The 26,729-nt window shown below is 40.1% G+C and overlaps 1 protein-coding gene and 1 long non-coding RNA gene across 2 annotated transcripts; one reads left to right on the top strand and one right to left on the bottom strand.

Annotated features, from left to right (window-relative positions):
* Window positions 1-17: 17 nt before the first annotated feature.
* LOC109366588 (uncharacterized) lies at window positions 18-8,565 on the bottom strand. The gene is made up of 3 exons (XR_014882295.1): window positions 8,332-8,565; window positions 799-882; window positions 18-162 (listed from the first exon to the last, which is right to left on the bottom strand). It is a non-coding gene; the product is annotated as an uncharacterized LOC109366588 (long non-coding RNA).
* Window positions 8,116-25,314, top strand: TMEM170B (transmembrane protein 170B). Its single transcript, XM_010708353.4, has 3 exons — window positions 8,116-8,565; window positions 18,056-18,226; window positions 22,836-25,314. Exons 1-3 carry the CDS (start codon window positions 8,469-8,471, stop codon window positions 22,964-22,966), a joined length of 399 nt encoding a protein of 132 aa, XP_010706655.1. The 5' UTR covers window positions 8,116-8,468; the 3' UTR covers window positions 22,967-25,314.
* The last annotated feature ends 1,415 nt before the right edge of the window (window positions 25,315-26,729 follow it).

The raw sequence follows: 26,729 nt of genomic DNA, 5'->3' as shown, positions 1-26,729 counted from the left end.
AGCCTCCATGGCTTCCGTGCAGAAGAACGAAATGCAGAAGGCAGAACTCCTTCTCTCACACACAGCCTTATGCAAACATCGTAGCTTGACTGCTTCCAAATTCAGAATGGCAGAAGTGTTGTACTCTGTAGCATTCTCGATTACTCTCCACTGCTAGGTGCTCTGCACAAAAAAAAGGAAAAAAAAAGGTTTTTTTTCCCACATCAAAGAAGGAAAGAGTTTCTCAGAGCTGCTTACAGAGGGAGGCTGTGCCCAGACGTAACTACTGAGGCTGTCCTTTCAGAGGAATAACGTACTTTCTGTTCTCACCTTTTCCCCTCTTCTTCAGACCACTGAGTATCATGATAACCCACTTGGAAAGGACTGGAATAAGTGCTTGAGAGGGTGATAAATACCAGCTCAAACTTCACTTTTCATTCTCTGTATAGTTTTTAAACAGATAGAGGTTAAAAATCTAGCAAATCAAATATTTCTACCACCAGTGGTACTAAATTGCTTGCAAAGCACTGTGGGCTGGTAGCCAGAACAATAACGAAGGTGCCCTGAAAGTATTTATCTTAGGCAATACTTTTTACTTCTCACTGCTGTCTATCTGAAAATTTCAATGTGAATTAAACCTCACAGGTAAGGCTAACTCTCTTTTCCAACTGCAGAAATTGAAAACCAGAAAGGTTACAAATAGAATTTGCTGACCCTTTTGTGTTTTGAGTACCATCCAAGCCCTGGGACCCGCAGAAGACAAGAGGGCTATTCACAAAGCATGGCACTGCATAAAGTGAATCTGGCCATGTGACTTACCTGTCAACATGGGATTAGTCTGGAAAGAGATGTCATGTCTCTTAATTCATGGTTATGTACTTCAGTTACACTGCTATTTTGTTCCTGTTAGAAGAAATATTATTGAAGAATCAGGCGGTGGTAGTATTGAAGAGCTTGACAGTACAAATAAACACTCAGAAGAAATACTTTAGCTTGTGGCTTGATCACACAAAGAATTTTCAGTACCATCAAGGCATGATCCAAAATAGATGCAAGATATAATTACTGTTTTCACAATTGCAACTACCTGCAATTTCATGTACCTTTGATCTTCTTTTCCTCAGAAGGGTTTAAAAAAAAACATTGAGGTTCCCTATATTGTGAAATGACCATGGTTATTTACATAGCTAAATGGAAGGTCTGTAAAGTGTACTGTAGCATTTAAAATTAACTTAGTGAATATCTATTAAGGAAAGCTGCATTAGAGAAAGGGCATGAATTTTAAACCCATTCATAGATGAATGGAGGCAAAATACTGCATGGATGTTCTGATTTCACTTAATTACCAGGTCTCGTTAGACTGAGTCAAATAGAGTCAACTTAACTGATGCAAATGTAAAATGTCACATTTTCATCAAAAGGTTGATTTTTATAGCCTTCTGCAGAGACTGTATTGTTCTGATATATGTAATAACTTATGCTTCATTAGTGATTCCTCTTTGTGTAGATAAGTCAATGTTAAAATAACACAGAATCTGTTGCACAGAAACTCCACCATCTATAAGAAAAAGCAGAAGAAGAATATCTAACGTAGAAAGATTTGAAGGACAAGTTTGGCAAGCCCCACAAGAACATGTTTGAAAAGCCAAGTCCTTTTATCATTTGGCTTAAGAATTCTAGATCTGCTGTCACTGTGTTACTGATGAAATCAGGAGAGGAATTGCTATTCTCAAAGCTCCAAATTCCCTTCAAGTTTTTATGTGTATTATCCCCAAGCAAAAGCTGGACTTTAGATTTGGACTTTAGATTTACCACTGCTAGTTCAGAGTTCAAACCAATCATAAAACTTTGCCACATAACTATACTTTCCAAAAATATTCAACTTTGTATTGTTGAGCAAAATGCCATAGAGTAGAAAAAAAGAAAAAAACAGCTCATATCTACAGCTAGAGAGGAAATAGAAGGTATGACAGGAATTCAAAGACTTGTTAAAACAGCTTCAAAATTTCAGGAATTCAGATGAGGCCTTCAGAGTGGTCCAAACTCATATACTCTTAGTGTCAAAAAAGTGAAATTTAATAAAAATCAAGACTTGAGTCAGATTCTGAATTTCATCAAATTATGGCAGAACTGGAGGAACAAAAAATAACTCTTTCTTCTCAATTGCAGCTAAATAGATAGTTTTATTAAAAATAATTATAGTTGATAGTTAAAGAGAAGACATTCTGCCATTCAGAACTGAATACGAAGTCCACTGAGATCGGTTAGATATTTCCATGTACTCCAGTGGATGCTGAATGAATTGAGGAAGAACCTGTGTAAGAACTTAGAGTGGTACTGCAAAGTGCAGAATTGATGTGTACATAGCACAGCTGCCCTGGGGGGAAAACTAGGAGTTCTGAGGAAATGTCCTGTTTTATGATGCTGATGTGTCATCTCCTGTCTGCTTACCAGTGCACTGACTAAGGAGCAAAAAATGCGAGGAGAGATGGAACTTGATGTAAGGGTGGATGCTACGGATCATAAATATATACATACAGATATTTGCATATCTATACAGAGCTTTAACTGTGGAGGTTTCAGCTACAGGCATTTCATCAAAATTTACATTATTTGAAGTTGACTTCTCCTGAATCAGAAAAGAAATGCAAACGTTTTGCAAATCAGATGTGTTAGTAATTAGGATTGTATAAACAAGCTATGTATAAAATTCTATACTCAATCTGGAGAATGACATGCTTGTGTGAGGGTTAAATAAAAAGTAGTTTAATGAAGGAACAAAATTCTCTACCAAACTACCAGGGACTTCAAAACAAAGAATTTAAAAATAGGGTATTTTAAAACAACTAGCTTGACAACATTATGTCCTTGCCTAAGCATAAGAGAAATCTGACTTGACTACCAGGCATCCATTTGTTGACATAATTCTCTTGGTTTTGCTATATTACTTAAAAATATGGGTAGAGGATAGATGAGAAAGGAGCTATTGTAAAAGAGGCAAGGCTTGCAAAAAGTAAGCTTTTTCCATTTTAGCCAAACAAGCTTTTTGAACATGGCACTAAGGAGAACAAAGGAGAAAGGATTGTTCTCCATTTTTACTTTATTAAATTCTGAGGGAACAGTGAAATCAGTTTCATCCTTGTTTTGAAAGATGATAGCATCCTCTAGCCTGTTTCAAATGTTTTCCGAAGAAAATTTTTACAGCTAATTGCTAGTTTTCAACCAGCTTAAAAAGGGGAATGCAAATGAAACTTAGTTTTCAGTCAGAAACCTGGTTATATTCTTAATCTAAGAAAAGAGTTCTTTGAAAGTGTGAACGCAAAGTAAATGAGACCTTTAATATAAGGTCGATTCAAACAGCAGGCCTGACTTCGGACGGTGTGAATGTGCACGTCCTCGGCTGGAGGTGCCGGGATCTTTGGTAACACCGAGCTCCATCTACTGGCGTGCGGGAGAAGTCAGGAGACTTGCGTGTACCACCTCCTCCCCTTTGACAAAAATACCTTCTTCGGCCTTGGAAACCGGCGCTGAACGAGTTTTGGTGGCTTAGGTCTACTCGTGGGGCTGTTCTTATGCTGGGAAGAGTTGCAATATTTAGCCTATGATATCACATTAGTTCCTCTCCTACATCGCTGTAAAGGCATCTCCATCTATCATCGGGACCAGGGGCTGAGATCACCTTTCAGCCTTTTAAGAGCTGAGATTACCAGGCCAAGTATCTCCAAATGACCCAGTTCTCAAACCACAGCTAACTGCAGCTGCCAGCTCTTCTTAATGAGTAGTAACTGCTGTGCAGAAAGTGGTGGTCTTGGAGAGGGGCAAGTATGCAAAAATCTATTTGCTAACATCTGAGGTATTCATTTGCTATCTGCACTTGGTAATGTCTTGCCAGTGACTTGAATCAGAGGCTAAAAAAACCCCCATCTTTGAAGTGGAAACGAGTGCGTGGATATCCAAACTATGCTGGGGTTATCCATTCCGTAAAAGTAGGTTGTCTTGAACAGATCTTTGACTGCAGTGCCAATCAATCCACACAGCTAACTCAAGGTAGAATTTTTTTCTTCAAGGTAACCGAAATACACTGTTTGGATTTTGAATTTTTACTATTAGGGAAAATTGTTTTTGTGATGCAAACTATTAAGTATTTGTTTCAAAATGTGACAGTACAGGATGCTCAGTGTTGTTCAATTCCTTAAAGAGATGTGACTAAAGAAACATTTTGAACATTACCTTTTCAAATGGAAAATGATGCAGCCAAGGGCTTTCCAATAAAGTTTATAATTATTTCTTCAACTTCTTTAAAAATAAAATAGTTAAAAATGAAAGTTAAAATAGAAGTTCTGAACAGTGTACATAGGCATAGCCTAGTCTTTTAGAAGGCAGAGAAACTACACTGGCCCTACTTTTCCATACATAAAACTGATCTCCTTCATCCAAAGACATGTTTTACAATTAAGTTTTTGTTTGTTTGTTTGTTTGTTTGTTTCTTTCTTTCTTTCTTTCTTTTTTCTAACCATCACATTCACACAGCTCAAAAAAACTCAAATCATACAGCTACAGAGAAGGAAATGTGGAACTGAAGTTATGCTGGGAGGGAGGTGAAGTCTTCTGAAATAAAGAATAGTCCATGCATAGATTTTTAGGAGTTCTTTGTGGACATTTTCATCAATGTGTTCATGTTTGTAAAGGTAGATTTGAGCGTTAAAGATCTAATTAGCACAAGTGACCAAGTCATCTTGCACAAGCTTCATGAGCTTGGAGCATAGTCAGGTACCTCTGGAGTTTGCTAATAAGCTGCACACATTGCCTGTCTTCCCAAGGTGGCATCTGAGTTCAATGAATGTGTACCTCAACACAGATATTGCTGGTTGTTTCTCTCCTCACTCTCTCATTGTTGTTCTTCTATGGAAAACTGTGCCCAGGACTTTTCCCTCCAGCTATAAATCTTCCCCTAATTCCAAAATCTAATTGCATTAAAGGCCTGTTTATATCTGTCCTTTTTTTTTTTTTTTTTCTTTCCCTTTTTCCCCTGACTGATATAAATCACCTCCCTTTGCTGGTGGTTAATCTTGTGGGGTGTTGATAGGTTCCAGTTACACACACACAGTTTGGCAGACTCCTTTCAGGCCTGCCAAGCCTACTGGCCAGCTCCCTTAGCCCTCCCTCACCCTGCAACTTCCTCTGATCTTTCCAATGTTGTCTTGTGTGTCTGTCCTGACCAACTTACAGACAGAGATCTGGGGATTCTGACTGACAGCAAGTTGAATGAGTGTGCCCTGGCAGCCCAAAGGTCAACCGTACCCTGGGATTCACCAAGCCCAGTACTGCCACCTGCTGAGGGGAGGGGTTGTCCCCTCTGCTCTGTGCTGTGTGGCCTCATCTCGAGCACTGTGGGCTGGTCTGGGTGCCACAAGATAAAAACAACGTAGAACTTTTACAGAATTCCATAGAAGGGCTACAAAGATGAGGAAGGCTCTGGAGTGCAAGACATGCAGGAAGCAGCTGAGTTCCTTTGGTCTGTTAGCACAGAGCAGAGGAGCTGAGGGGAGGCCTGATGGCAGCTGCAGCTCTTCACAAGGGGAGCAGAGGGTCAGCACTGAGTTCTGCTCTCTGTGACAGCGAGAGGACCCGAGGGAATGGCATGGGGCTGTGTCAGGGGAGGGTCAGGTGGAGGTCAGGGGAATGCTCTTCACCAGAGGGTGGTCAGGCCAGCAACAAGTTCTCCAGGGCAGTGGTCACAGCTCTAAGCTGCTGGAGTTCAAAGAATGTTTGGGCAGTGCTCAGACACAGTTTGATTTTTGTGTTGTTCTGTGTGGAGGCAGGAGTTGGACTTGATGATCCTTGTGGGACTCTTCCAACTTGGGATACTCTGTGATTCTATGCCTTCTTCCCCTCATCAAAAGGTACCATAGCAGTGTGAAGCACGCCAGATTAGGGCTCACCAGGCCCTTAGAGAAGTGCTACTTCTCTTTTTTAATCTTTAGAACTTAAAGGAACTACCTAATGTGGTTAAATACTAAGATCATGTTCCTATCCTTTTTTCTTTTTTTTTTTTTTTCTCCTGCTTTATTTACCAGTGCAGCTCTGCCCCTTGTGATTTTTCGTCCTTAAGACCTTCCCATCCATCACTGCCTTGTGATGCTGCCAAAGGCACAGACCTTATTCTCTCACTGGGTCACAGGTTCAGCAGCAACCTAAGCTAAGCCGCATCATCCCCACTGGGAACCTCATTCAGCATCCCTTTATGTCCATGTCTTTGCCCTGTATGTTGCTGTCTGCAGAGCTCATCATAGTCCCTACAGTAGCACAAGGAGTTAATACTCTCAGGTCTTCCTTGGCAATGTCTCCCAGGTGAGGGTGCTTTCTGAGAACAAAACACTGGCCCCAAGTCCCTGCCTGTATGATGTTACAGCCTGTAGGAGTGAATTTCGGCTATTTCTGCTGCTTCATTCAAAGTACTCAGTTCCTCCTGCATGGCCCGCCCCAGACTGTGCTACCATTAAATGTCATTGTCATGTTCCACTCTTTTTTTGCTTGTGTCAATAGCTGAATAGTAGAATGGTTTTCCTCAGTTATCCAGTCAGATCGATATTCATACAACAAAAAGCACTTTTCAAATATGTATGCAGATTACTTTCCCAATGGCTATGAAAGAGAATAGGGCATATCAGAGAGAATCGAAGGAGAACATTTTTGAAAGCCAAATGGAGGCAGCATACCCAAAAGCACTGAGGGAATGATTTGTTGAGTTACTTGGAGGAGCACTGGAGAGAGACATAGGAAAGCACAGGATAAAGGGCGCTGTAAGAGCTGAAAAGCAGACCAGAGCAGTAAGGCTGAGCAGACCACAGGCAGCACTGGGAACCGTGCTGAGGGCAGGTTGTGGATTGTGGGAGATCAGGCAGGACTGAACAAGCCACAGGTCTTAGTAGAACCTATGTAGGACCCTGTGCAGGGAGGGAAAGGATTACTGAACCTAAGAAGAAAAATAGGAACAGAGGTAGATGTCAAAAAGAAAGAATGATGTGACTGAGGACTACAATGAATAAGCTAGAAGAATTACGGCCCAATACGAGATGAGTATCTGCCATACAATCAATTCTGCATTGTGAGCAGAGCTTTACCAAGCACGTCAGCAGTGTTTGATCAAAAAGCAGTCAACTAATTGAGATTAAGGTGTTGTACACCCAAGGTTTGACAAATGTTTTTATGGAATCTTTGATGCTTTCAGCATTAGGAGGGTTTGGAGGGAACTCTGGAAGGGAAGGTGGTTTGTTCTCAAAGTTGTGAACGCAAAAGTAAAAAGGAATAAAGCAGAATAACTATTACCAGCCACTTAATCGCGTGTCTTATAGTCGAGCATAAATGATAAGCTATTTTGCCACAGAGCCCTATTTAAAGCACAGGATAGCTCTGCTCTTCGAATGAATCACCCACTGCTGTGCAGCGCAGGAGGCTGGTGTGTGTGGGACCCCTGCCTCAAGCTCACAACCGCAGCAATGAGTCTGCAGGGAGAGGGAGATAGGACCATCCCTCCACCTCGGAATGGGGCCCTGGCAGGGCGGCTGGGCTCTCTGTGTGCTGCTGTGATGCCTTGCTTCAGCAGCCAAACCGAAGCCCTCTGAGGAGCCATTCATTGCGTGCTTTCGGTGCCAGGTACGTATTGGCAGAGGTGCCGAGCATTGTCAGCAGCAAACAAAAGCCTTTGGGAGCGGTCCCCTGAACTGAACGCCACACAACAGCGTATGTGAAAAATCAGGTCACTGGCATCCAGCGGGGTGTTAGCTGATTTACACGTCGAGGCTTCATCTACAAACTGCAGGCGTTACGGCCAATTACTCCACCTCTGCTACGCCGTACATCAAAGGATGCTGATGGCCAGCGCTGCACTACTCACTAAAGACTGGAAATGCGCAGCAGCTACGGCATATTTAAGAATGGGGGAAACAACACCGCAGCGGCTGCCGTGCCCCCGTGTGCGGGCAGGTGAGCGGGCACGGCGCCTCAGCCTAACGGCGCTCGCGACCCGCACCGCGCGTGCAGAGGCGGGGGCGGCGCGGCGAGCGCGCGGGGCCGAGCGCGGCCAATCAGGGGCGGGCGGGCGGCTCGCGCGCGACCTAACGGTCACCGGGACCCTGCCCCTTCCCCGATCCGCTCCGGGCACTGCGCCTGCGCCGCGCCGCCGGCGCCCATCCCCTCCGCAGGTGATGCCGCCGCCCGCGGGGATGGGGCCGTTACCGGGGGAAACGGTGGTGCTGGGGCCGGTCCGCGCCTCGCCCCGCCCCTGAGAGCTGAGGGGAGGCGGCAGCGCGGCCGGTCCCACCGCCCGGCTCCCTCCGGCCGCCATCTCACCCCGTCGCCCCGTTCTCGATGTCTCCCCCGCGGCGCGGAGGCTCCTTCGTCGCCTCCTTCATCGCCTCCCCGCCCCGCGGCTCCCCGCCGCCGGCTCTAGCGCCCCCTGGCTGAGGGGCGGCCCGCCTTGCGCCACCATGAAGGTGGAAGCGGGGGACAACTCCATGATCAACCTGTCGGTGCAGCAAGTGCTCAGCCTCTGGGCTCACGGCACCGTCCTGAGGAACCTCACCGGTGAGCGGGGCGGGCGCTGGGGTGCGGGGAGGAGAGGGGAGGATGGATGCCTTCCTCGCCTGCCTTCCTCGCTCGCCCGCTCTTCCCGGTGTGTGGGTGGGGCTGGCTGTCCGCATGTGTGGAGCTGAGCGGGGACGCAGACGTGTTTTTCCGTTGTAGGTTTACGATAAGAAGAAAAGGGGTGTATACGTGTGGTGGGGAGGTTGGAACTTGATGATCCTTGAGGTCCCTTCCAACCCAAGCCGTTGTGTGATTGCATGGGCACCGGCGTGTGAGTAAAGGGCTGTATAAAGTGTATAAACGTATAAATATGTTTGAGTGGGTGGTAGCAGAAATAACCGTAAGAAAGAGGTGCTTTTTATGTGTTTGCATTTTTTTTTTTCCTTACTCTATCCCAATACAATAAGAGAAGTGCGAGCAAATGGAGCGGCAGATGTTTCCTGGCGAGTCGGCATATAGGCATAGTTTTAAGCATCAAGGATTCTTAAAGACAAAGCCATCGTGTCACACTAAAGCTCCGAGAGGGACGGGTGAGGCAGATCCCTGCTACAAGGGAACCCCAGCTAGCTTTGGCAACAACTGGCTTATTTCCTCTCTGCCTCACACCGAAAAAAAAGATTCTGATCTAAGGACTGCTATGAGACAAGCCCATAGGCATGCAGTGGAGAGGTGTGTCTTGTTCTATCCAGGCTTGAAGCAAATCACAAACTTCCAGCTCTGGGCTAGAAGGGGTTTCATATCTGTAGCAAAGGTGTTGCTGAGTATGTTCTCTCTATTGTTATAAGGGTATAATAGTTGGTGACAGATTAATGGTAAACCTTGAGTTAAGGGCACATGTTTTGAATATTTATAAAAGAACGTATTAGGTCACCTATTTCCTTCTGTCTGTACGAACGATATGTGGAAACATCTGTGAAATGTGGGAAATGTGCGATGAAGTTGTAGGTGTGGCTGAAGTTTGATGACGTAGCCTTTATGATCTTTCCTTTCTACTTCACGCTTTTTCAGTTTAATAAGTTATTCATTTTAAACGTGATCAGTAAAATATTTAAAATACGTCTGAATTTCAGAGGTATTAGAAAGATGGACTAATACAGCTCATTCTCTGAGTAGATTTTTTTTGCACGCTTTCTATAAAATTACAAGTTGTGCTCTTGAAGGGAAGAGTTAACAATGGATTTAACTTCTTTGTGTTAGACATCCTCTGAAGTTTTCCTAATTAGAACATTACACAACAGAGGCATTTCTATGAAACACAGGGCTGAGTATTGAGCAAGAAAAACCGCTTCTTGGTGCTTTTGCAGCGTTACAAGAGGTTGCACAACGTATTTTCAACGTGGAATGGCTGCTCTTTTTTAACTTAAAGAATATGAAGAATAATTATTTATCCGTAGTAACACTGATGGAGAATACGTTATTGCTGGTTGTCGTAAGCTGTTGTGTGGCGTGACAACAATGAATGGTTTTAGTCTTCTACATAGGGCAGTGTTCCTGATTGTAACCTAGGAGACATTTTTAATGTAGTAACTGATAATAATGAATAATTGTGAAGTTTAAGAAGGGATTATATAAAAATATTTACCAAATAAAGAAGTGAACATTGTTTAAAAACATGTTCTGGTTTTCTGTGCTAAGAAAAGAGCGTGTGAATGATTTAGTTGTGTTGTTTAATTTCTTTATTCATTTTCTTTGTCTATGTGACATGTGTATAATCAGTGAATATACAGATGCTGTAATTAAGAAATACACAGGAAGATAATAAATGGAAAATTCTTACTGATGTTGTAGGCTCTCAAGATTCTCCACGAGTCAGCACTTAAATGGGATCTAGGAGAGGTGCAGCCAGGCTCCGCCCCTTCTAGTAGCACAGGTGAATTGCTTTCACCTGTGCTCTGTGACTGACTCATTTCTCACCTCAGGTGGTCAATCAGAGGTTCAGGCTGTGATTCAGCAGTTCCCATACAGACATATAAGGAAAAACTTCAGAGTACTGGAAAAAGAAATTAATAATTATGCAGTCTTCCGTGATTGTTCTTTAAGACTGATTTTTGTTTAGGTTTGAACTAAAAGTTGTCACTTATACTTGGATCTTAAATTGTTCAAGCAAGAATCCGTCATCTTTAGATATCCAGCGTTGATATGTTTGCACAAAGTTGTAAAATTCTATTGGCAAACTCATATTCCTCTAAAAAATATATATATTTTAATTCTTTCAAAACTTTCAGGAGAGCTGATATAAACCCCAGCCAAATTCAGGAGGTGCTTCAAATCTTAATGGTTTACGCGTGCACGCACACACTCTCTTTCACATAGGATATAGTATATGGCCCAGAGTACCACAGGAGGCTACAGACAACTTAATTCCTACCACTTGCACATCACATTCTGACAGCTAACTCTGCAAGCACTGTTTCTGTGGTTGGGCCTCGGTCTGCCTATATGACATTCTTTGCTTCATACCTTTCTGCTTTAACCTGGAAGAAGGAGTGCTAGTGTAAAAGGTGGAAGTAAGGGTCCGGTACCTTTGGGAGCAGGTAGCCTATATTAGCTTACCCAGCAAATCCAAGAACAGCCCCCTTACGTGAACCAGTTGTGTTTTAGAGGCAGTGGTAGATCAGGATTTGTTACCACAAATCAGACAGTAATTGATTCTGAACTGTAAAATGTCCCACTTTGAGTGTCTATTATAATATATTATTAAATGCTGCCTCCAGTTTTGGGAACTTTGCTGTGTTTGTATTATTCCTGTAAGTAATGTGGGTATTTTGTTTAAGTCTAATTATTGTCTATTCCAAAAATTGAAGCTTCTCGTCCCAGCAGGTTTTACAGCAGGTACTGAGGAGGCAGGGGGAGAATGCAGTCTTCTCTGTGTTGCTGAGTGCCGAGGAATTCACAAAAGAGCTTGTGCTGTGCTGTATGGCTTCTAAAGTCAGCATCTTCCTCCCCATACCCTTAGGTTGTAGTGTCTGAAAGTGAGGAGCTCAAGACTCCACAGTTGTTTTAATATGCTTTAAAATAGAAGTAAGTCATTTTTAAATAAACTAGTTTGAAAGTGAACATTTATAAGAGATCATGGGAGTCGCATAGAAGATGCTCAGTCTACTTCTATATTTTTTGCTATACTCCATCCTACATTTATTTGTCCCCTAATTTATTTAGATTGTCATTGTACCTTATCTTATAACTTCAGGGGACTAAGCTCTAATTTATGATTTAAATGCTATTCAGCAAGTTCTCTTCCAGTTAACGCAGCAAAAGCACAACACCCCAAACAGGAATTTGACTGTGTAGTCCTGATAGCATCCAGAGTCCCAGTTGCTTTCACGTGTTACTTTGTTGACTGAAATTTGTATCTTTGTATTCAGAGCACAGATACTTGCTTGGCTTAATTTTGTAGCTAGCAGTGGTAGACTGGATACATAGATGAAAATAACAAGATTTGATGTAGAATTTTTTTGGAGCACTCTTAATGAAGTGTTCTGGGCATTCATTTGTCTGGTGGTGCAAGCTAAGAACTAGAGGGAAAGAAAAAAAAAACATTGAAGATGAAGGACTAAGGGCATACTCTGTGTTTACAGAAGCTAAGTGGTAGTAGAACAGTGTGTTCACACATAAAGGTTTCTCTGAAGATAATGCCTCCTATTTTATTATGTTAGCCCACAAAATCAGAGGTGGACGTTGGTCTGGCAGTTGACATTGAACCTTCCCACCACTTGTTGCTGTGTGACAGAGGGCAGCAGAGGGGCAGTCTGATGAAATGGTGTTTGATGTGGAAGTACAGATGAAACAAAAGTGTGTCATTGGATTCTTCCATGTGCACTCATTAGTGCTTGTTGAGCATTTATGGGACCAAACAGTGGATGTGAGCGCAGGGAGATTTATGGGTGGTATGTTTCAGCTGTAGCAACAGTGATGTGAAAGATGAGCTACGTTCCTGACAGCCGTGTGCAGCTGTCACACCACAAAATGGCACAATGCTTACAGGCAGAGGATGGGATTCATCTTTCTTAAAGGGGGATGAGTCTTTCTGGAAAAGCTGTCAGGGCTTTAGAGTAGGTTCGAAGGAGGGAGGAAGGTGGGTAGTGAGCCTGCCCATGAATAGATGTGTGACAGCATAGCTTGTTACAGGGAAAGGGTGCTAGTGCGGGGCCTGCTGCCCCAGTGTTGGCAACACTGTAACACGCTTGAATCTTATGATGATGAACCAGAGACTGCTGAGGCAATAGGAGAAGGCAATGGGGAAACTCAATGAAAATACTTCAAAGGAATTAAGGAATTATCGTCTAAGAAGGTGAAAAGGCTGGCTGCCCAGCTGAAGTGCCTCTACACCAATATATGCAGTTTAGGAAACAAATAGGAGGAGCTGGAAGTCACCCTGTTCGAAACCATGGCATAGTTGCTGTCACTGAAACCTGTTAGGATGATTCCTATGACTGGAGTATGGCTGTCAATGGCTACAAGTTGTTCAAAAGGGATGAGTGAGAAAGGAGGAGAGAAAGAAATAGTGTGAGGAGCTGTCCCTGAAGAACAGCCATGAGCAACTCAAAAGCCTGTGAATGAGTTAGAGACTGAGGCAATTAAGGGAGATGTGGTTTGTGTCTACTACAGGCTGTCTGATGAAGCAGAGCCTGTTGATGGAGCAGCTACAAAAGACATCGTGATCGCTGGTTCTTGTCCTGCTAGGGTTCTTCTGACACCTGCTGGAAAAGTACCACAGTGAGTTCCTGAAATGCGTTGAGGATAACTTCTTGAGTCTAGTAATAGCCCTACCAGAGGGATGCAGTACTGGGCTGTTGCTCACCAACGTGAGTGAACTGATTGGTGACATCAGGTTTGGAGGCTGCCTAGGCTGTGGTGACCATGCGAAGGTGGAGTTCACACTCCTGACGGATATCAGGCAGATAAAAGTAAAATCAGAATGCTGAATTCTTGGAAAGCCAGATTCCAGTTCTTCAGGAAACTAGTCAACAAACCCCCTGGGAATTTGTCCTCAAGGACAAGGGAGCAGAGCAGTGTTTGCAGATCTTTAAGGAAGCTTTCCTTACGGCACAAGAGCATCCCCAGATATAGGAAGTCAGGAAAAGAAAGCAAGAAATTGGCATGGCTGAACCAGCACCTGCTAATCAAACTGGAAAGCAAGAAGAAATGGACAGACAGTGGAATCGGGGGCAGGTACCCTGGGAGGAGCGTAGGGATGAAGACCCAACTGGAACTGGATTGACAAGAGGTATAAAGAAGAAAAAGGAGGACTAGAAGATATTAAGAATGATATGTAATGAGAAGATATTGGGATAGTACTGATGTATGTAATGCTACCTGCATTTCTTACTTTGGTGACTTTACAACAATTTGAGTTGAAAACCTAAGCCTCTGTGAAGTTATGGTCTATAACTGGATTCTTTAAACACTGTAGCCTGCATTTGTGTTGAGCAAGAAATACTTGTGGATGTTCTCTAGTTTCCTTTTGAATGCATTTGATATATACGTTGCTTTAAGGAAGAGGAGAAAAAGGTGTCTGCCAAAGGACTCCATTTTATATTCCTTTACCCAACAGGACATTTGGGGCTGGTTCTATTCTGACGTCTCCTGCCCTAAATATAAAATTGCATAATACTTATTTTCTTCGAGACTTATTTGAAGTTGAAGATCCAAGTAGTTGATCACTATGCACTAGAGATCACTATTTTGTTGTGTAAGGAGTTTCTAAATATTATTGGGTTCTTAGTTACAGGAGAGTAGTTAACTATTTCATAATCTTTTATTTTCTTCTAACAATACACTTGCCATAAGTCTCCCTTTGACAGGGAAATCAATTCCTTTTTCTACCTGGTGAAAGGTTCAGCAATGACCACAAACAACTGATTTTCTCTGGGGCATTGCAGTGCCTGGTAAACTCTGTGAGAACTGCAGGGATGATGATGAGTAAATCAGATTCCAGCAGGAAGCTGGGCAATTTCAGTCCAAGATTGTCAGCTACCATGATATATTAAGAGAAAACAAGTGCAGAATTCAGAGTACTGGGACTGCCCCTCAGATTTGCAATGGCAATACTAACAGCTTTACTTCTCTCCAGACCGTTATTACAAATTAATGATTAACTTCTAATTGACCAGCTACTTAACAGGCTGTCAATCTCAGATCCCTTCCCAGCTAAAATAACCACCAGCCTTCTGTTCTTGGGTTTTAAGTTAAAAGTTTATCTCATTTCCATGCAATTTTATGAAACTGATACTACCTGAATTCAGTATCCCACAGCAGCACATATTCTAGAAGTTTTTATTTAGTCTGTAGAAGAACCAATGAGACAACCTTCATCGATACGCTGTTGTCGTACCTATGGAGTGTTTGGGAATCTTACGGCATACAGAAACTGGCAGTCGTAATGTAACACTGCAGAAGAATCAAGCTGCTTCTTCAGCTGTGGATTTGAAATGCTCTAAGTCCATCAGTGTGATGTCAGGTTATTTTGACCCTAATAATATTGTAAGTTGTTCTCACTTTTCCCAGGCAGAAGTTTCACCTCTTGCATTCATCTTAGTCAAGGAAAATGAAAGCTTGAGACAAAAACCTTTTCAAGACACTGTTCTGATGACACAGGTTTCTCTTTCAGTAGGTGTATATCAGGATAATCTGATTTTATATTTGTGATACTACAAATTGTGTAGCTGACTTGATTGTAGGGAAGAATGCTGCACCCAGAAAACGCGTAGCATCTCTGCTACAGTATTTACTGGCAAACAAGGCAAAGCCTCATCTGATGTGTAAGAACAATTTTGAAACTATGTATTTAACATTGCACTGTCCTTCCAGCAGTTTAATTCTGTTTTCTCTAAGTAATCTGGCAGATGGCTCAACCACATTGTCATGGAGAACTCAAGTGTAAGATCTAAGATGTTCGAGTGCCTTCTAAGACTGAAGGTTTTCAGATCTCAGCATCTACAAGCTTGGAAATGCTTACTCCTGGCTGCTAACCACTTTCTTAATTCCTATACTAAAGTGCTTTTCTGTAACTTCTGTTCTCTGTGGTTGTTCAAATGGTAATGCAGAATATAAAGTTTGCATTTTTTCACTATCACTTTGGCCAAAGCAGTGTAGGCTTGAGGACTTGCTCATTCTATTTCTAAACTATGGTCTGCTTAGTCCATACTAACAGTCTACTAACAGTGCACTCTTGCTCCTACCTTGGGGCAGGAGCTTAGTTTTCATCATTTTGATAAAATAATGTTTCAAGCTGTTGGGAGTCTGATTTGCGATGCCTTTCTTAACATCTTTCTATTGAAGGGTCTTCCTAGTGAAAGGGCAACTCTTCTGATGCAACCTGTAAGAAGGGAGGAGGATCACTCCCTCGTGCAAAAATAATTCACAGTGTTCCTTTCAGAATGCCAATTTACATCTGTAGGAAAGCTTTTTCCCTCTCTTAATTTGTATTTACTGTAAGTGCTAGTAGGATTGTAAGGTTGACAGATCCTCTGGTTAATCTCCTTGCTTATTTGCTGCTACTAGGAGGAAAACAGAGCAAAAAAATGATGTGAATACCAAAGCTAATAACAGATGAGGCCTGTTAGGACTGCAAGAGAGGTTCCTCTCCTAAGCTGTCTATGACCATGGCAGATTAGATCAGCAATTCCCTCACCAGGTTTAAGAAAGACTGTAGTGGAAATGCAATGTCATGGCTGGAACCAATGACTGAGCACCTGGTGGGAAGGCAGGGCCAACCCAGGGGAGCTCAGGTGCAAGCAATGCACCTGAGTGACTGGAAGAGCTGGGGCCAGGATCCACCCTTTCCCAGACCTCATTTAAGGGCTGGCAGTGGTGGTAAGGGTATTTTGCTGAAGATCCCTGCCTATCTGAGGACCTTACTGAAGGTGAACTTGAGGCCTTCTAAAGGTAAACAGTTTCTTTCTCCTGTTTCTGCACCTATTACTGTCACATCTAAGCAGATCCTCACTTGCTGTTGCCTGGGATCTTGCTGCTCTACTATTTGTGTTACACCTAGTAAAGGGGTTTGTCATATAGTTGATGACTGATGTGGCACTCATGCTACTATTCTATAGTTTCTGAGAACGAGGCATTTACTACAAGAGTGCTGTGGTCCTTATCCTCCTGCAGAAATTTTTGTGACCCAATTTGGGGCTGAAGGCAAAGGGATGGAGGTGGAAGGCTTTGATAGAGCTGCTTAGAGCCCTTAGTATATGTGTGTATGTGTATCCAGTCACTTGGAAAGATAAGTTGCACCTGAAGTTACAGCTGTTAGTATTAACTGTATGTATTTTTACTAGCCATTTTCCTTGCTCCTCTCTTAAGAGGATCTTTTGGTTGCCTTCAAAGGAGTGCAGTTGGTGTGTAGCAACTGTTTTTTCTCAGCATCCTTTCACAATATGCCTTGTTTAATGTGATGTATTGATGTATTTTTGAATTAGTTAATTGGGTCCTATTTCTGCTCAAATGACTGATGTGTGTCCAGCTGCAGTAATACAGGCTCACCTGATAAATAGTATCCTGCTGTTGTAAGGAAATGTACTTTTTTTTTTTTTTTTTAGGGGGAACTGCAGCAAGAACTCTAAACTTGCAATGATTTTAACTGTGAAAATGTCTCCCAGTTTGCTAAATTTTGTGATAAGGACATTTATGATCATTATAGTTGACATTTTTTAGAAAATATGGATGCCATTAGGATTTTGCCGCTTGTATTTTCTTACCTTTTGAATTATCATGTTTTTAGAACGTTCTCACCAAATGAGCAAGCTGCTCTGATTTCTGTGTAATTCACTGATGCTTTCTGTACCTCTCTTTGAAAGTAATGGTGATGTCTGGCATTTTGAGAAATACCTGTACTCTGTGTGTTCTCGTGATCTCCTGTCCTTGCTCAGTAATTTACATAATGCTGGCTCTTGTTTCTCTCAGGTTTGGTGCTAACTAATTATAAAGCATAAAAATAAAGCAGATGTGCTAAAAATTCTTGTTTAAAAAAAGTGTTATTTCTGTTTTTCCCTTCTGAAGATACATGGGTGGAATGTTCCCATTACAGCTCTCTGGGAGATAAACTGAAGTCTTTAATCTCACTTTTCCTATTTGATGTTAGCTTGATGCGGTCTTTCCTTGTAAAAGATGGTTCTTTTTCCTGGTTCACTTTCAGAGAGAATTTCATCCTGCACTTATAATTTCTTGCTGAGATGTAGCTACAATTAGTGAATAAAGAAGCCATTGAAAGAATGATGGTCTATGTGAATCAGATAGGTTATTACAAATACTGTACTGGAACTCTTCATGTTGTTTTTTTGTTTTTTAAATCACAATAGCACTGCTCCTTTAAGTCAGTCTGCTGAAACATGATGGTGTCTTGATTATATGCTGGTGTTTTCATGTTAACTCTTTTCAAGACTGAAATCGTTGCATTTCTTCTACAATTGATTGTATGCAATGTTTCTAAATCTCTTAAAATGTTTTTGCCTGAGAAATATTAATCTTTTATTTGACTGCTTTCTTTCAGAAATGTGGTACTGGGTTTTCCTCTGGGCTCTCTTCTCCTCTCTCTTTGTCCATGGTGCTGTGGGAGTATTAATGTTTGTGATGCTGCAGAGGCATAGGCAGGGGAGGCTGATCTCTGTCATTGTGGTCAGCATTGGATTTCTGGGTTCTGTAACTGGAGCAATGATAACCAGTAAGTCTATCTTTTGTGTTTTTACTTATTTATATCTAAAATTAAAAATATATTAAAGCAAACTTAATGATTTGGTCATTACTTATTAAGGATTTTGCCTTAATTGTGTAGCAATTCTAATGAATATGATGGCTAAGTTGTTCTTCCTATTATGTAAAGATGAAATGATTCCAGAACTGTTAGCAGATGGTTATCTTACTCATTCACTTTGTCTGCTTTGTGTACCAAGCTATTGAAATATCTACGGTTAACAAGTAGTATCATTTGAGGATCAGAATTTGTTGTCCTGTCCTATTGTAATTGTTGCCAATTTTGGTCAGAGTTTTTTTTTGTTTGTTTGTTTTTTAATCAAGTTCACCTATCAGCACCCTTAAAGCCATCAGTTTCTTTTAGAAATGAGGCGCCAGTTCCATTGACTTCAGGACTGGCTTCCTACTCTCTTTCCAGGGCCTGCTGGATAATTTCATATTGGATCTGGGAAGGATATTGGTCTTTTAAAGGAACTAGAGATGCTGTGTACCTCTACAGGAAAAAACAACAGAACTAGTGACTTTTATTCTGTGTTTTTAATGAGCATATAACAATCTGAACTACGCGTGCCACTCAGAACAGACCAAATAATTGTGTGCCTCAAGGATTTGAAAGACCTTTCCAATCTTCCATTGTAGTCAAATTGATACTTTTTTCTAATGTATTTGGGATAAGGAGTAATGACAATAGTTATCATCCCTGCTGTTCTTCCCCTCAAATAAAATACAAAAGCAAGGGAGCTATGTGTGCTATTAACTTAGGTACGATGCTATTCAACAAGGGCATCAGTTACAGCATTTCTAATGGTGCTATTCCAAAGCCTCCAACCTCCTGAGAAATATTATACACTTCTAATTTCTTTGTATTGGAGGGGTTAGTGTCTTATCTGTGAATACGTTTTTCTGTTAAAGCAGTGTGCTAAAAGATGAGTAAATACAAGTTTCATAGAGCTATAATTAAAGGTACTACTTTAATCTATAAATAGCCTGTAGTAACTTTACCAAACAGGCAGGAGAACATTGAGTTTTCTGTTTGCAGTGGGAAAGAGAATATTATTTCTGTAGAAAATAAGCTTGTACTTATTGTCAGAAACAGTGCTGGTAATATGGAGTTCTCAACACTGCAATCAATGGATTCTGTAATGTGTCTGAACAGTGGTTTCTGTCCAGACATCTTCTGTGTTATTGACAAGGTGGTCTAACTTGAAAGGCAGTAGAGCCTTTGAAGGTAAGGAACTGTAAATCTAGAGACCACCAGAGGGCCTTAAGCTGTAGGCAAATAGTCTTGGCTTTCTCTTTGAGCTGTATAGATTGTCAGAGTAGGGGTAGCACTTCAGCTTTAGACACTATGGTTGTTTTGTAGCAGGTTTTCTTATGCTTTCTCAGGCTGAAAGCTTTTATTGACTATTAATTTCAAAGTTTGATTAAAAACACAAACTTTAAGAAAGGCTTCCTTGGGGCTTTCTTCAGAATTATGTTTTAATGATGTTTTAATTTTAATTGCTGTATATTTCCCAGCTTGACATTTTATTGTCGAACAACATTTGTTTTTTTTTTCCTTCTAAGGTGAGGCATATGGAACCAATTAATACCTTGCATTGCATGTTATGTTGATATTGAATTGTCCTGTGTTTACAATGGCAGTGGCCCTGTTATTACGTCAGCTGCATGACCACTTCTGAAGAGAAGTGCTAGGAAATGTAATGCTGAATATCCAAGCAGAAGCAGGGAAGTCTCAGAGTTTCTGACATAAATTTCCTTTGCCTCTTCCACTTATGCATGAAAAGAGGAGTAACACAGTTGTGTTTTTTGATATCCAAATTTACAGGTAAAATGAGTTTTGTTTATGTGTAAATAAAGCATTTCACCAGGGAATTTCTCTGAGCTTACACTGTAGACTTATGTTATTCTCATCGGTTTTACACAGAGATGAAACTGGATTAGCCAAAAATGCCAAGGTATCTTCATTTCTGGACAGCACTGGATTTTTTCGTGCTGAAAGAAATTCTGTAAGGAGCTTCTGAAGATAAATAAAATATTTAAAAGACGATTTCTAACTGTTGCTATGTAGTAAAGTAGGATATAAACAAGTATTTAGCCTTTTGGATAGGCCCAATCCTGCTTGTAAGAGCTGGAAATGGCAAATTAACTTCTACTTCCATTTGTTTTTTCAGCCTTCCGTGTTATTTGTGTAGATGAATGTGGTACAACCTGTTAAATGGTACAAGTTTAGAATCATAGAATGGCCTGGGTTGAAAAGGACCACAGTGCTCATCCAGTTCCAACCCCCTGCTATGTGCAGGGTCACCAACCAGCAGACCAGGCTGCCCAGAGCCACATCCAGCCTGGCCTTGAATGCCTCCGGGGATGGGGCATCCACAGCCTCCTTGGGCAACCTGTTCCAGTGCATCACCACCCTCTGTTTAATTTTGTTCGTGATAGATCTTCGGAACTTAGGTATTTTTGAGATCTATTACCAACATATAGCAATGTGTTTAAAAGCAGCAGGACAAAACCAACAACCAGAGTGAGTTGTGCTGCTGCTGTCAAAAACAGCCTCAGGAACAGTTAAATATCAGGCAATTTGAGGCAAGGATTTTTAGTTGCATTTTATCCCAGAGAGTCTATTCTTCCTCCTCCCCCATGCACGTTTTGGTGACGTTGTCATTTCCCTCAGTGGCAAGCTATTGTAGTACCCTTTGGTTTTAGTTGTGCTGGGTTTTTACAGCTTCTATTGCAAGCTGTTATCTAAAAAATAAAAATACATGATTATCAAAACACAGAACTCCTTGGTTTTGTTATTGATGTTTTCCCCAGAATACCTCAATACCTTTCTTAAGAAGCCAAACACTGCTGTTATTGGGATATAGTAACTTGATGCTACTGGTTAATAAATCTTAACTAATTTGAATGCACTTTAAGAGTTCAATCAGCTGAATAATTTTAATGGCAGCGCTGGGCTCATTCTCAAGGATCTCTTTCAGTTTTTGATAGGTGATAGTCAGGATAAATGGAGAAGCTAACACGGGGTGGCTGAGTGAAACAACATCAGGCTCGTGTTTTAGTTAGGCAATTTAAACAACTACCTGATGTGAAGCACATTTTGTGTAAAGAAACAGTAGTGAATGCTAGTCTTCCTAAAACATTTGTAAAAATGAGATGGTGCTCTTTTTTTTTTTTTTTGTCAGGTGACATCTCAGAAAACCTGTTGGGATTTATTTCCATATCACGGATGGATTTTGAATCACTTCGGCAGACTATTCCCTGTAGTGAATAAAAACAAGGGAATTCCCACTTTAACTCCTGCTATTTATTTCAAAATTTATTTCATGGCAGCTTTTCAGTTTTCTTTGAGTTGGAAAGGGCCATAGTGTACTCTGAAAGCTTTTAACTGAACTGTTTGAGATATCACATGCAAAAGGTCTATCACTGAAAAATTCAGTGTTTTCTTTAGGCAAGGGGACTAAGCACTCTTCAGCAAATACTAGATGAGAAAACACTAAAAAAAAAAAAGGCTGTAGATAAATTTGAGGTATGGATTGAGTTATATTTTTGCTACAGACACAGTTGTATCCAAGCCTCTTTTTCTATTTTGCATAAACATTTGTGTATCCTCACACTGAGAAGTAATTGGAGGAGAAAATGTTATTTATTAGCATGATTTTTTTTTTTTTGAAAGATGAATGCAAAGATTTTCTTTCTTAGGCTGTTATTTCAAGTCAAGAGGACAAATGAAACATGAATTTGCTCTGTGGCTTTTGTTCCTTAAGTGCGCGCGAAGAAGTCGCCATATGAAAGACTGTAGGAGGGAGTTAAGAACAAGTGACTTGTTTTCAGAGCAGTGTTTATTGCCGGTTAATCTTCAGTCATTTGGTGTTATATTTCAAAGGAGGTTTGCACACAACTGTACAGGAGAAATGGTTTTTTAATTTCATACAACTGTAAATCTAATGACAATTGTTAGAGACTTCTCCCCATACGCATTCACAAATTACAGTGTAAGACTTCTTGATCTTTTCCATGTTTTGCTTGATTTGCCAAACAACTGTTAACAGTTTAGTAGTTGAAGTCAAAGCTAACAGTATGACCTGATTGTTTAACTGAAATACTAAATGAAGCTGCTAGACATGTAGATTTTTTTTTTAGACAGTTTGTAGGCATTCACAGTCTTAGTGTTATCGTCTTCTCCCTGTTTGTACAAAGACAATTAAGCCACAGTTTGGACTTGGTAAATTCTAGATGCATATTTTAGAAGTTTTTTTTTTGCTAATTCTTCAAATTAGCAGGAGAGAAAGAAATTTGAAGGCACCTTAAGGGAAGTGGTGAGTTTAAGTTTTTTCTAATAGAGCTTGTGTCGGAACAGTTAATCTGGTTCGTTTGGGAAAATTATCCCTGAAGACCTTTGGTGAAACTAGAAAAAGTCAAGCAAGGCTAAATAATTGTGTAATGCCCTGAATTAATTCCATGTTTGGTAATATTCTAGAAATAGCTAATGCATAAATACAGTAAATCATGTGTCACATGTTTCAGCCTTAGTTTTACTTCTGTAATTTGACCATTGTTTTTCTTGTGATTCTTAGGTGCTGCAGTAGCTGGAATTTACAGAGTAGCAGGAAAGAATATGGCTCCTTTAGAAGCTCTTGTCTTTGGTGTTGGACAGACAGTACTGACATTAATTATATCATTTTCAAGGATTCTTGCAACGCTTTGAGACTTATGTAAAAATAATATCAACTAGCCTAAAGAATCTCTAATCTGAAGAGAAGCTTCCTGAAAGTGGATTCATCAGTTACGAATGTGAATTCTAGTCCAAGAGAAAGGAAGCAATGAGGAACAAGCACTACATATCTAGAGGTTCAGTGAAATGAACAGGCTGTCCTCTAGTGTCTGAACTGTTGTACTTCTGCACTGCGCCTTACGTGCCTCAGTCAAAGGCAAGGTGCAATCCTTGTGCACAGCGCTGAGATGAAGCACCTTGAGCAGCTGCCAGTCAGGTTATGCTTGGTAATGGGATCATTGTTCTTATCAGTGTTTTAATAAAATAAAGGGATGCTCCTGAAAACTGCTGCACGTGCCAAACTTGGAGTTCAATTCTTAGTTATTGGTTGGATAAGCTTTTTGAAATTGTAGTCGTAGAAGAATGCTGTGGGTGTACGCACTGATCTCAAGTGGAATAGTAAGATAACTAATTTTTGTACTAACAATATTTCTTTGAGTATTCATATTCAGCACTAAACACAGCACTTCGGTTTGATTCAAGCTGCAGATAAATATTGATGGGATTTAAGAGCTACAACTGGAGCAACCCTGTTCCAATTGCCACAGACTTAGGATGACTTGTGACAATTTTTGAAGATCAGCACGTTGTTTCTTCCTGGTCTTCACTCTTCAGACATCCTTAGTTTAAGGAGACACCATGAGAGAGGTACAATTTGTTGTATATGCATCATAAAATGATGCTTTCCTTAAAATTATTTTGTCTTAAAATTGCAGATGGTTACCAGCCTTCTGGAAAACCCTAAAAAGGCTGCAAGTTAGCTCCCTTTATTTGCTGGAGTGCTGGTAGGACTCTTAACCCTACACTTTTTTTTTTTTAAAGAACAAGTAAATGTAACACAGACTTTAAGAAAGTTCACCTGTGACACAAATGGAAAGTGATAAAGAAAAGAGATATCAGTTTTCTACAGAACATTTATTTAATCAAATAGTTATCTTCAAAAGTTTGAAAGCAGGGCAGCACTGATGTATTTACTACCTTGTTTCTGAACACTTTGTATTCTTGGAAAGGTTAAGGTACCTGTAAATTTCAATTACGTCGCTTTCAGTAGATTTTGTGCTTTTCTAGTTTAAAAGGAACAGTAATGTTGTGCATGTGAGATGTCTTTAAATGTGAATGTTTGGAGTGAATAGAAATTTTAATGCTATTTATGAAGTGCAGATTTTAAAGGGCACGATGTTCTGTGTGAGGAATAAGACATCTTTTACTACTTTATTCAACTGGATATTTTTCAGGAGTTGGTTATTAATGCTGATAGAAAGAGTAAATTGCTCAAAGGTTTTGCTGTTAAGATGTCAAAGAGACTTTTGGAACTGTTGAAATCATTGGCATCTGCTGTATAGCTAGAATAATATGGTTCTAATGCAATTTACAATCAAAATGCATTGCTTAGTGCTTCAAAAATATTACAGTGAATTTGCTTGCTTGCCATTATTTTCCTCTGTATAAGCTGTTTGGCTTTTTTACATGCTGAGAATGCTAATAATTCTTTTGTTTAAAAGTACTGTCAGGTTAGTTTTGTTGTTGGTTTTTTTTGGGGGGGGAAAAATGTGTACAAAGTTACAGGCTATGAAGGGAACAAGATAAAACATTTATAAATGTTTTTAATGGTATACTTTGGCTTTAAATTGCTTTAATATGTGGCTGAATGCATATATTCTCATTACTGTGAATGTTCTCAAAACTTATTTTTGATGGTTTAATTTTTATTTGTTTTTACTTTCTGCTGGTAGTTTTTGAGATAACAATTCACTGCACTTTAGACAATTAAATTTTTGCATCTGTAAAAAGGCAATTTAAACTTCTCGTTGTTTTACGATATGGGAAAAAATGGTTTTCAGGTATCTAAATCTAATGGAATAATAAAAAATGTCTCCTACTGTGCCTTTCTATATGTACTTTTTAGGGAAGAAGATTAAAAAGGTTTTCTTCGTTCTTGTTCTATTTTTGGTATTATGAATGATTTAGTTATTTGATATGATGTTTTATTCAACAGACATTAAAACATTTGTTTGACAACTTGGAAATATTTGTCTAGATCAAAACCAACCCTCTCACAGAGCGTTGTATTCAGTAGCTTAAACTGTCTGACATTACCTCACCCTTTTACTTCTTCCTTCACAGTTTCTAAATTTCATTGAGCATCTCAATTCTTATTTATTATATGAGACTATTGTGGTATCACTATTCAAGGACTTGCTGTCTTTCACCACTTTAAACTGTCAGACTACTACTAATCTAAGCAATGTATGTAACTAATAAAATTTTATTGACGATCTTCATTCTTCTTTTTAATTGTAGTGCCTGTGATATGTCTTCCATTGTAACTTCTTAGACAAGGAGACATCCTTGCAGATGTTAAATAACCTTCCTCTGAGTAACTTTTATTATATGAATACTATTAATGGCTTTAAATCAATTAGGTGCTTAATTGCGTTCTGCTTTATATGGCATCATTGCCTACCAACAATCAGTAGGCAGATACAATGCCTAGTTACTAATAGTTGTGTGTTTGGATGGGAAACTGGTCTTAACTATTAATTGTGAAGGGTAAATGAGGCCAATTACTTTAAGAAGTTTTCCTTGTTTGTGGTATTAATCTAATGCATAATAATTCCAGAAGAGAAAGAAAGTGCAAGTGGTCTTCTGCCTCTGAAACTTTCAGGATTCACTCCAATTCTATAGGAACAACACTTAAAAGGTGCTCTAGTCAAAGAGCAGCGTTTGTGTGTGTGTGTTTTTGTGTGTGATATATGTATGTGTGTATATATATATATGTATGTGTGTATATATATATATATACATATATACTTACATATATGAATGATGATGTTTTGGAGACGTTCTGTACCTTACACAAACAGACAATTTAACAACTTACACAAGAAATAGAAAATAACTTAGGATAACCTTTTTTTTTTTTCCCTGCTAGCATATCTTGTAGATGAATGGCACTGATGGTACTGGTTTGCTTTGAACAATAAAGTATTGTGTGAATGTCTACACAGGATCTTTTAGAGCTATATTTAAATAGCTCTGCATTGTATCACTAGGCGCGTTCTGTGCGTTATTTATTAATTTCTAGTAGAGAACAAGTAACAACATCTTTACAGTAGGTTAGAATACTGAATATATTATTTACTGCAAAGACAACTTTCCTGCTTTGTTAGAAGCTGTTGTTGCTAAAGATACAAACATTCCTCAGGCTTATACCTCTGTGATCAAAAGCTTTGTTTTGAGAAAATCTTTCAAGCAAGTATTCTTGAAGTTTGTGGGTAATTCTGGGTTTATGAAACTAATCTGTGTATTATCACTAGCAGCATTACATGAAGCTTATGCTCAGCTTCTTAAGGAAACAAATAATTTCACCAGTTCTAAACATTCAACACGGACCTAAGAGAGTACACCTGATTTTTATGTTGTGCACCTTTTTGATTGTTAAGGCACCGTTTTTACCACTCTGATAGTATTTCTCTTATAACACTGGACATTGGGATTTAATTTGGTTACTGTTTTTATCTATTTGAATTGTGTTAGGGCTGGGGAGTGAGTTGTGTATTGCCATTTGAGAGAAAGCTGAAAGGGAGGCAAAGCTCTGATCACTGCAAGAATGGATTTCATGGGTGCTTTATATATTTTATTTACTAAACAGGTTGCAATGACACCTTTCCTTCAGCAAGCTGTGTCTTTTTCTATA

This window comes from Meleagris gallopavo, chromosome 3 (genome assembly GCF_905368555.1).
Source record: "Meleagris gallopavo chromosome 3, MGAL_WU_HG_1.1, whole genome shotgun sequence".
Lineage (NCBI taxonomy): Eukaryota > Metazoa > Chordata > Aves > Galliformes > Phasianidae > Meleagris > Meleagris gallopavo.
The sequence above is the reverse complement of the archived record's forward strand: the minus strand, read 5'-3'. Positions and strand labels throughout refer to the sequence as shown.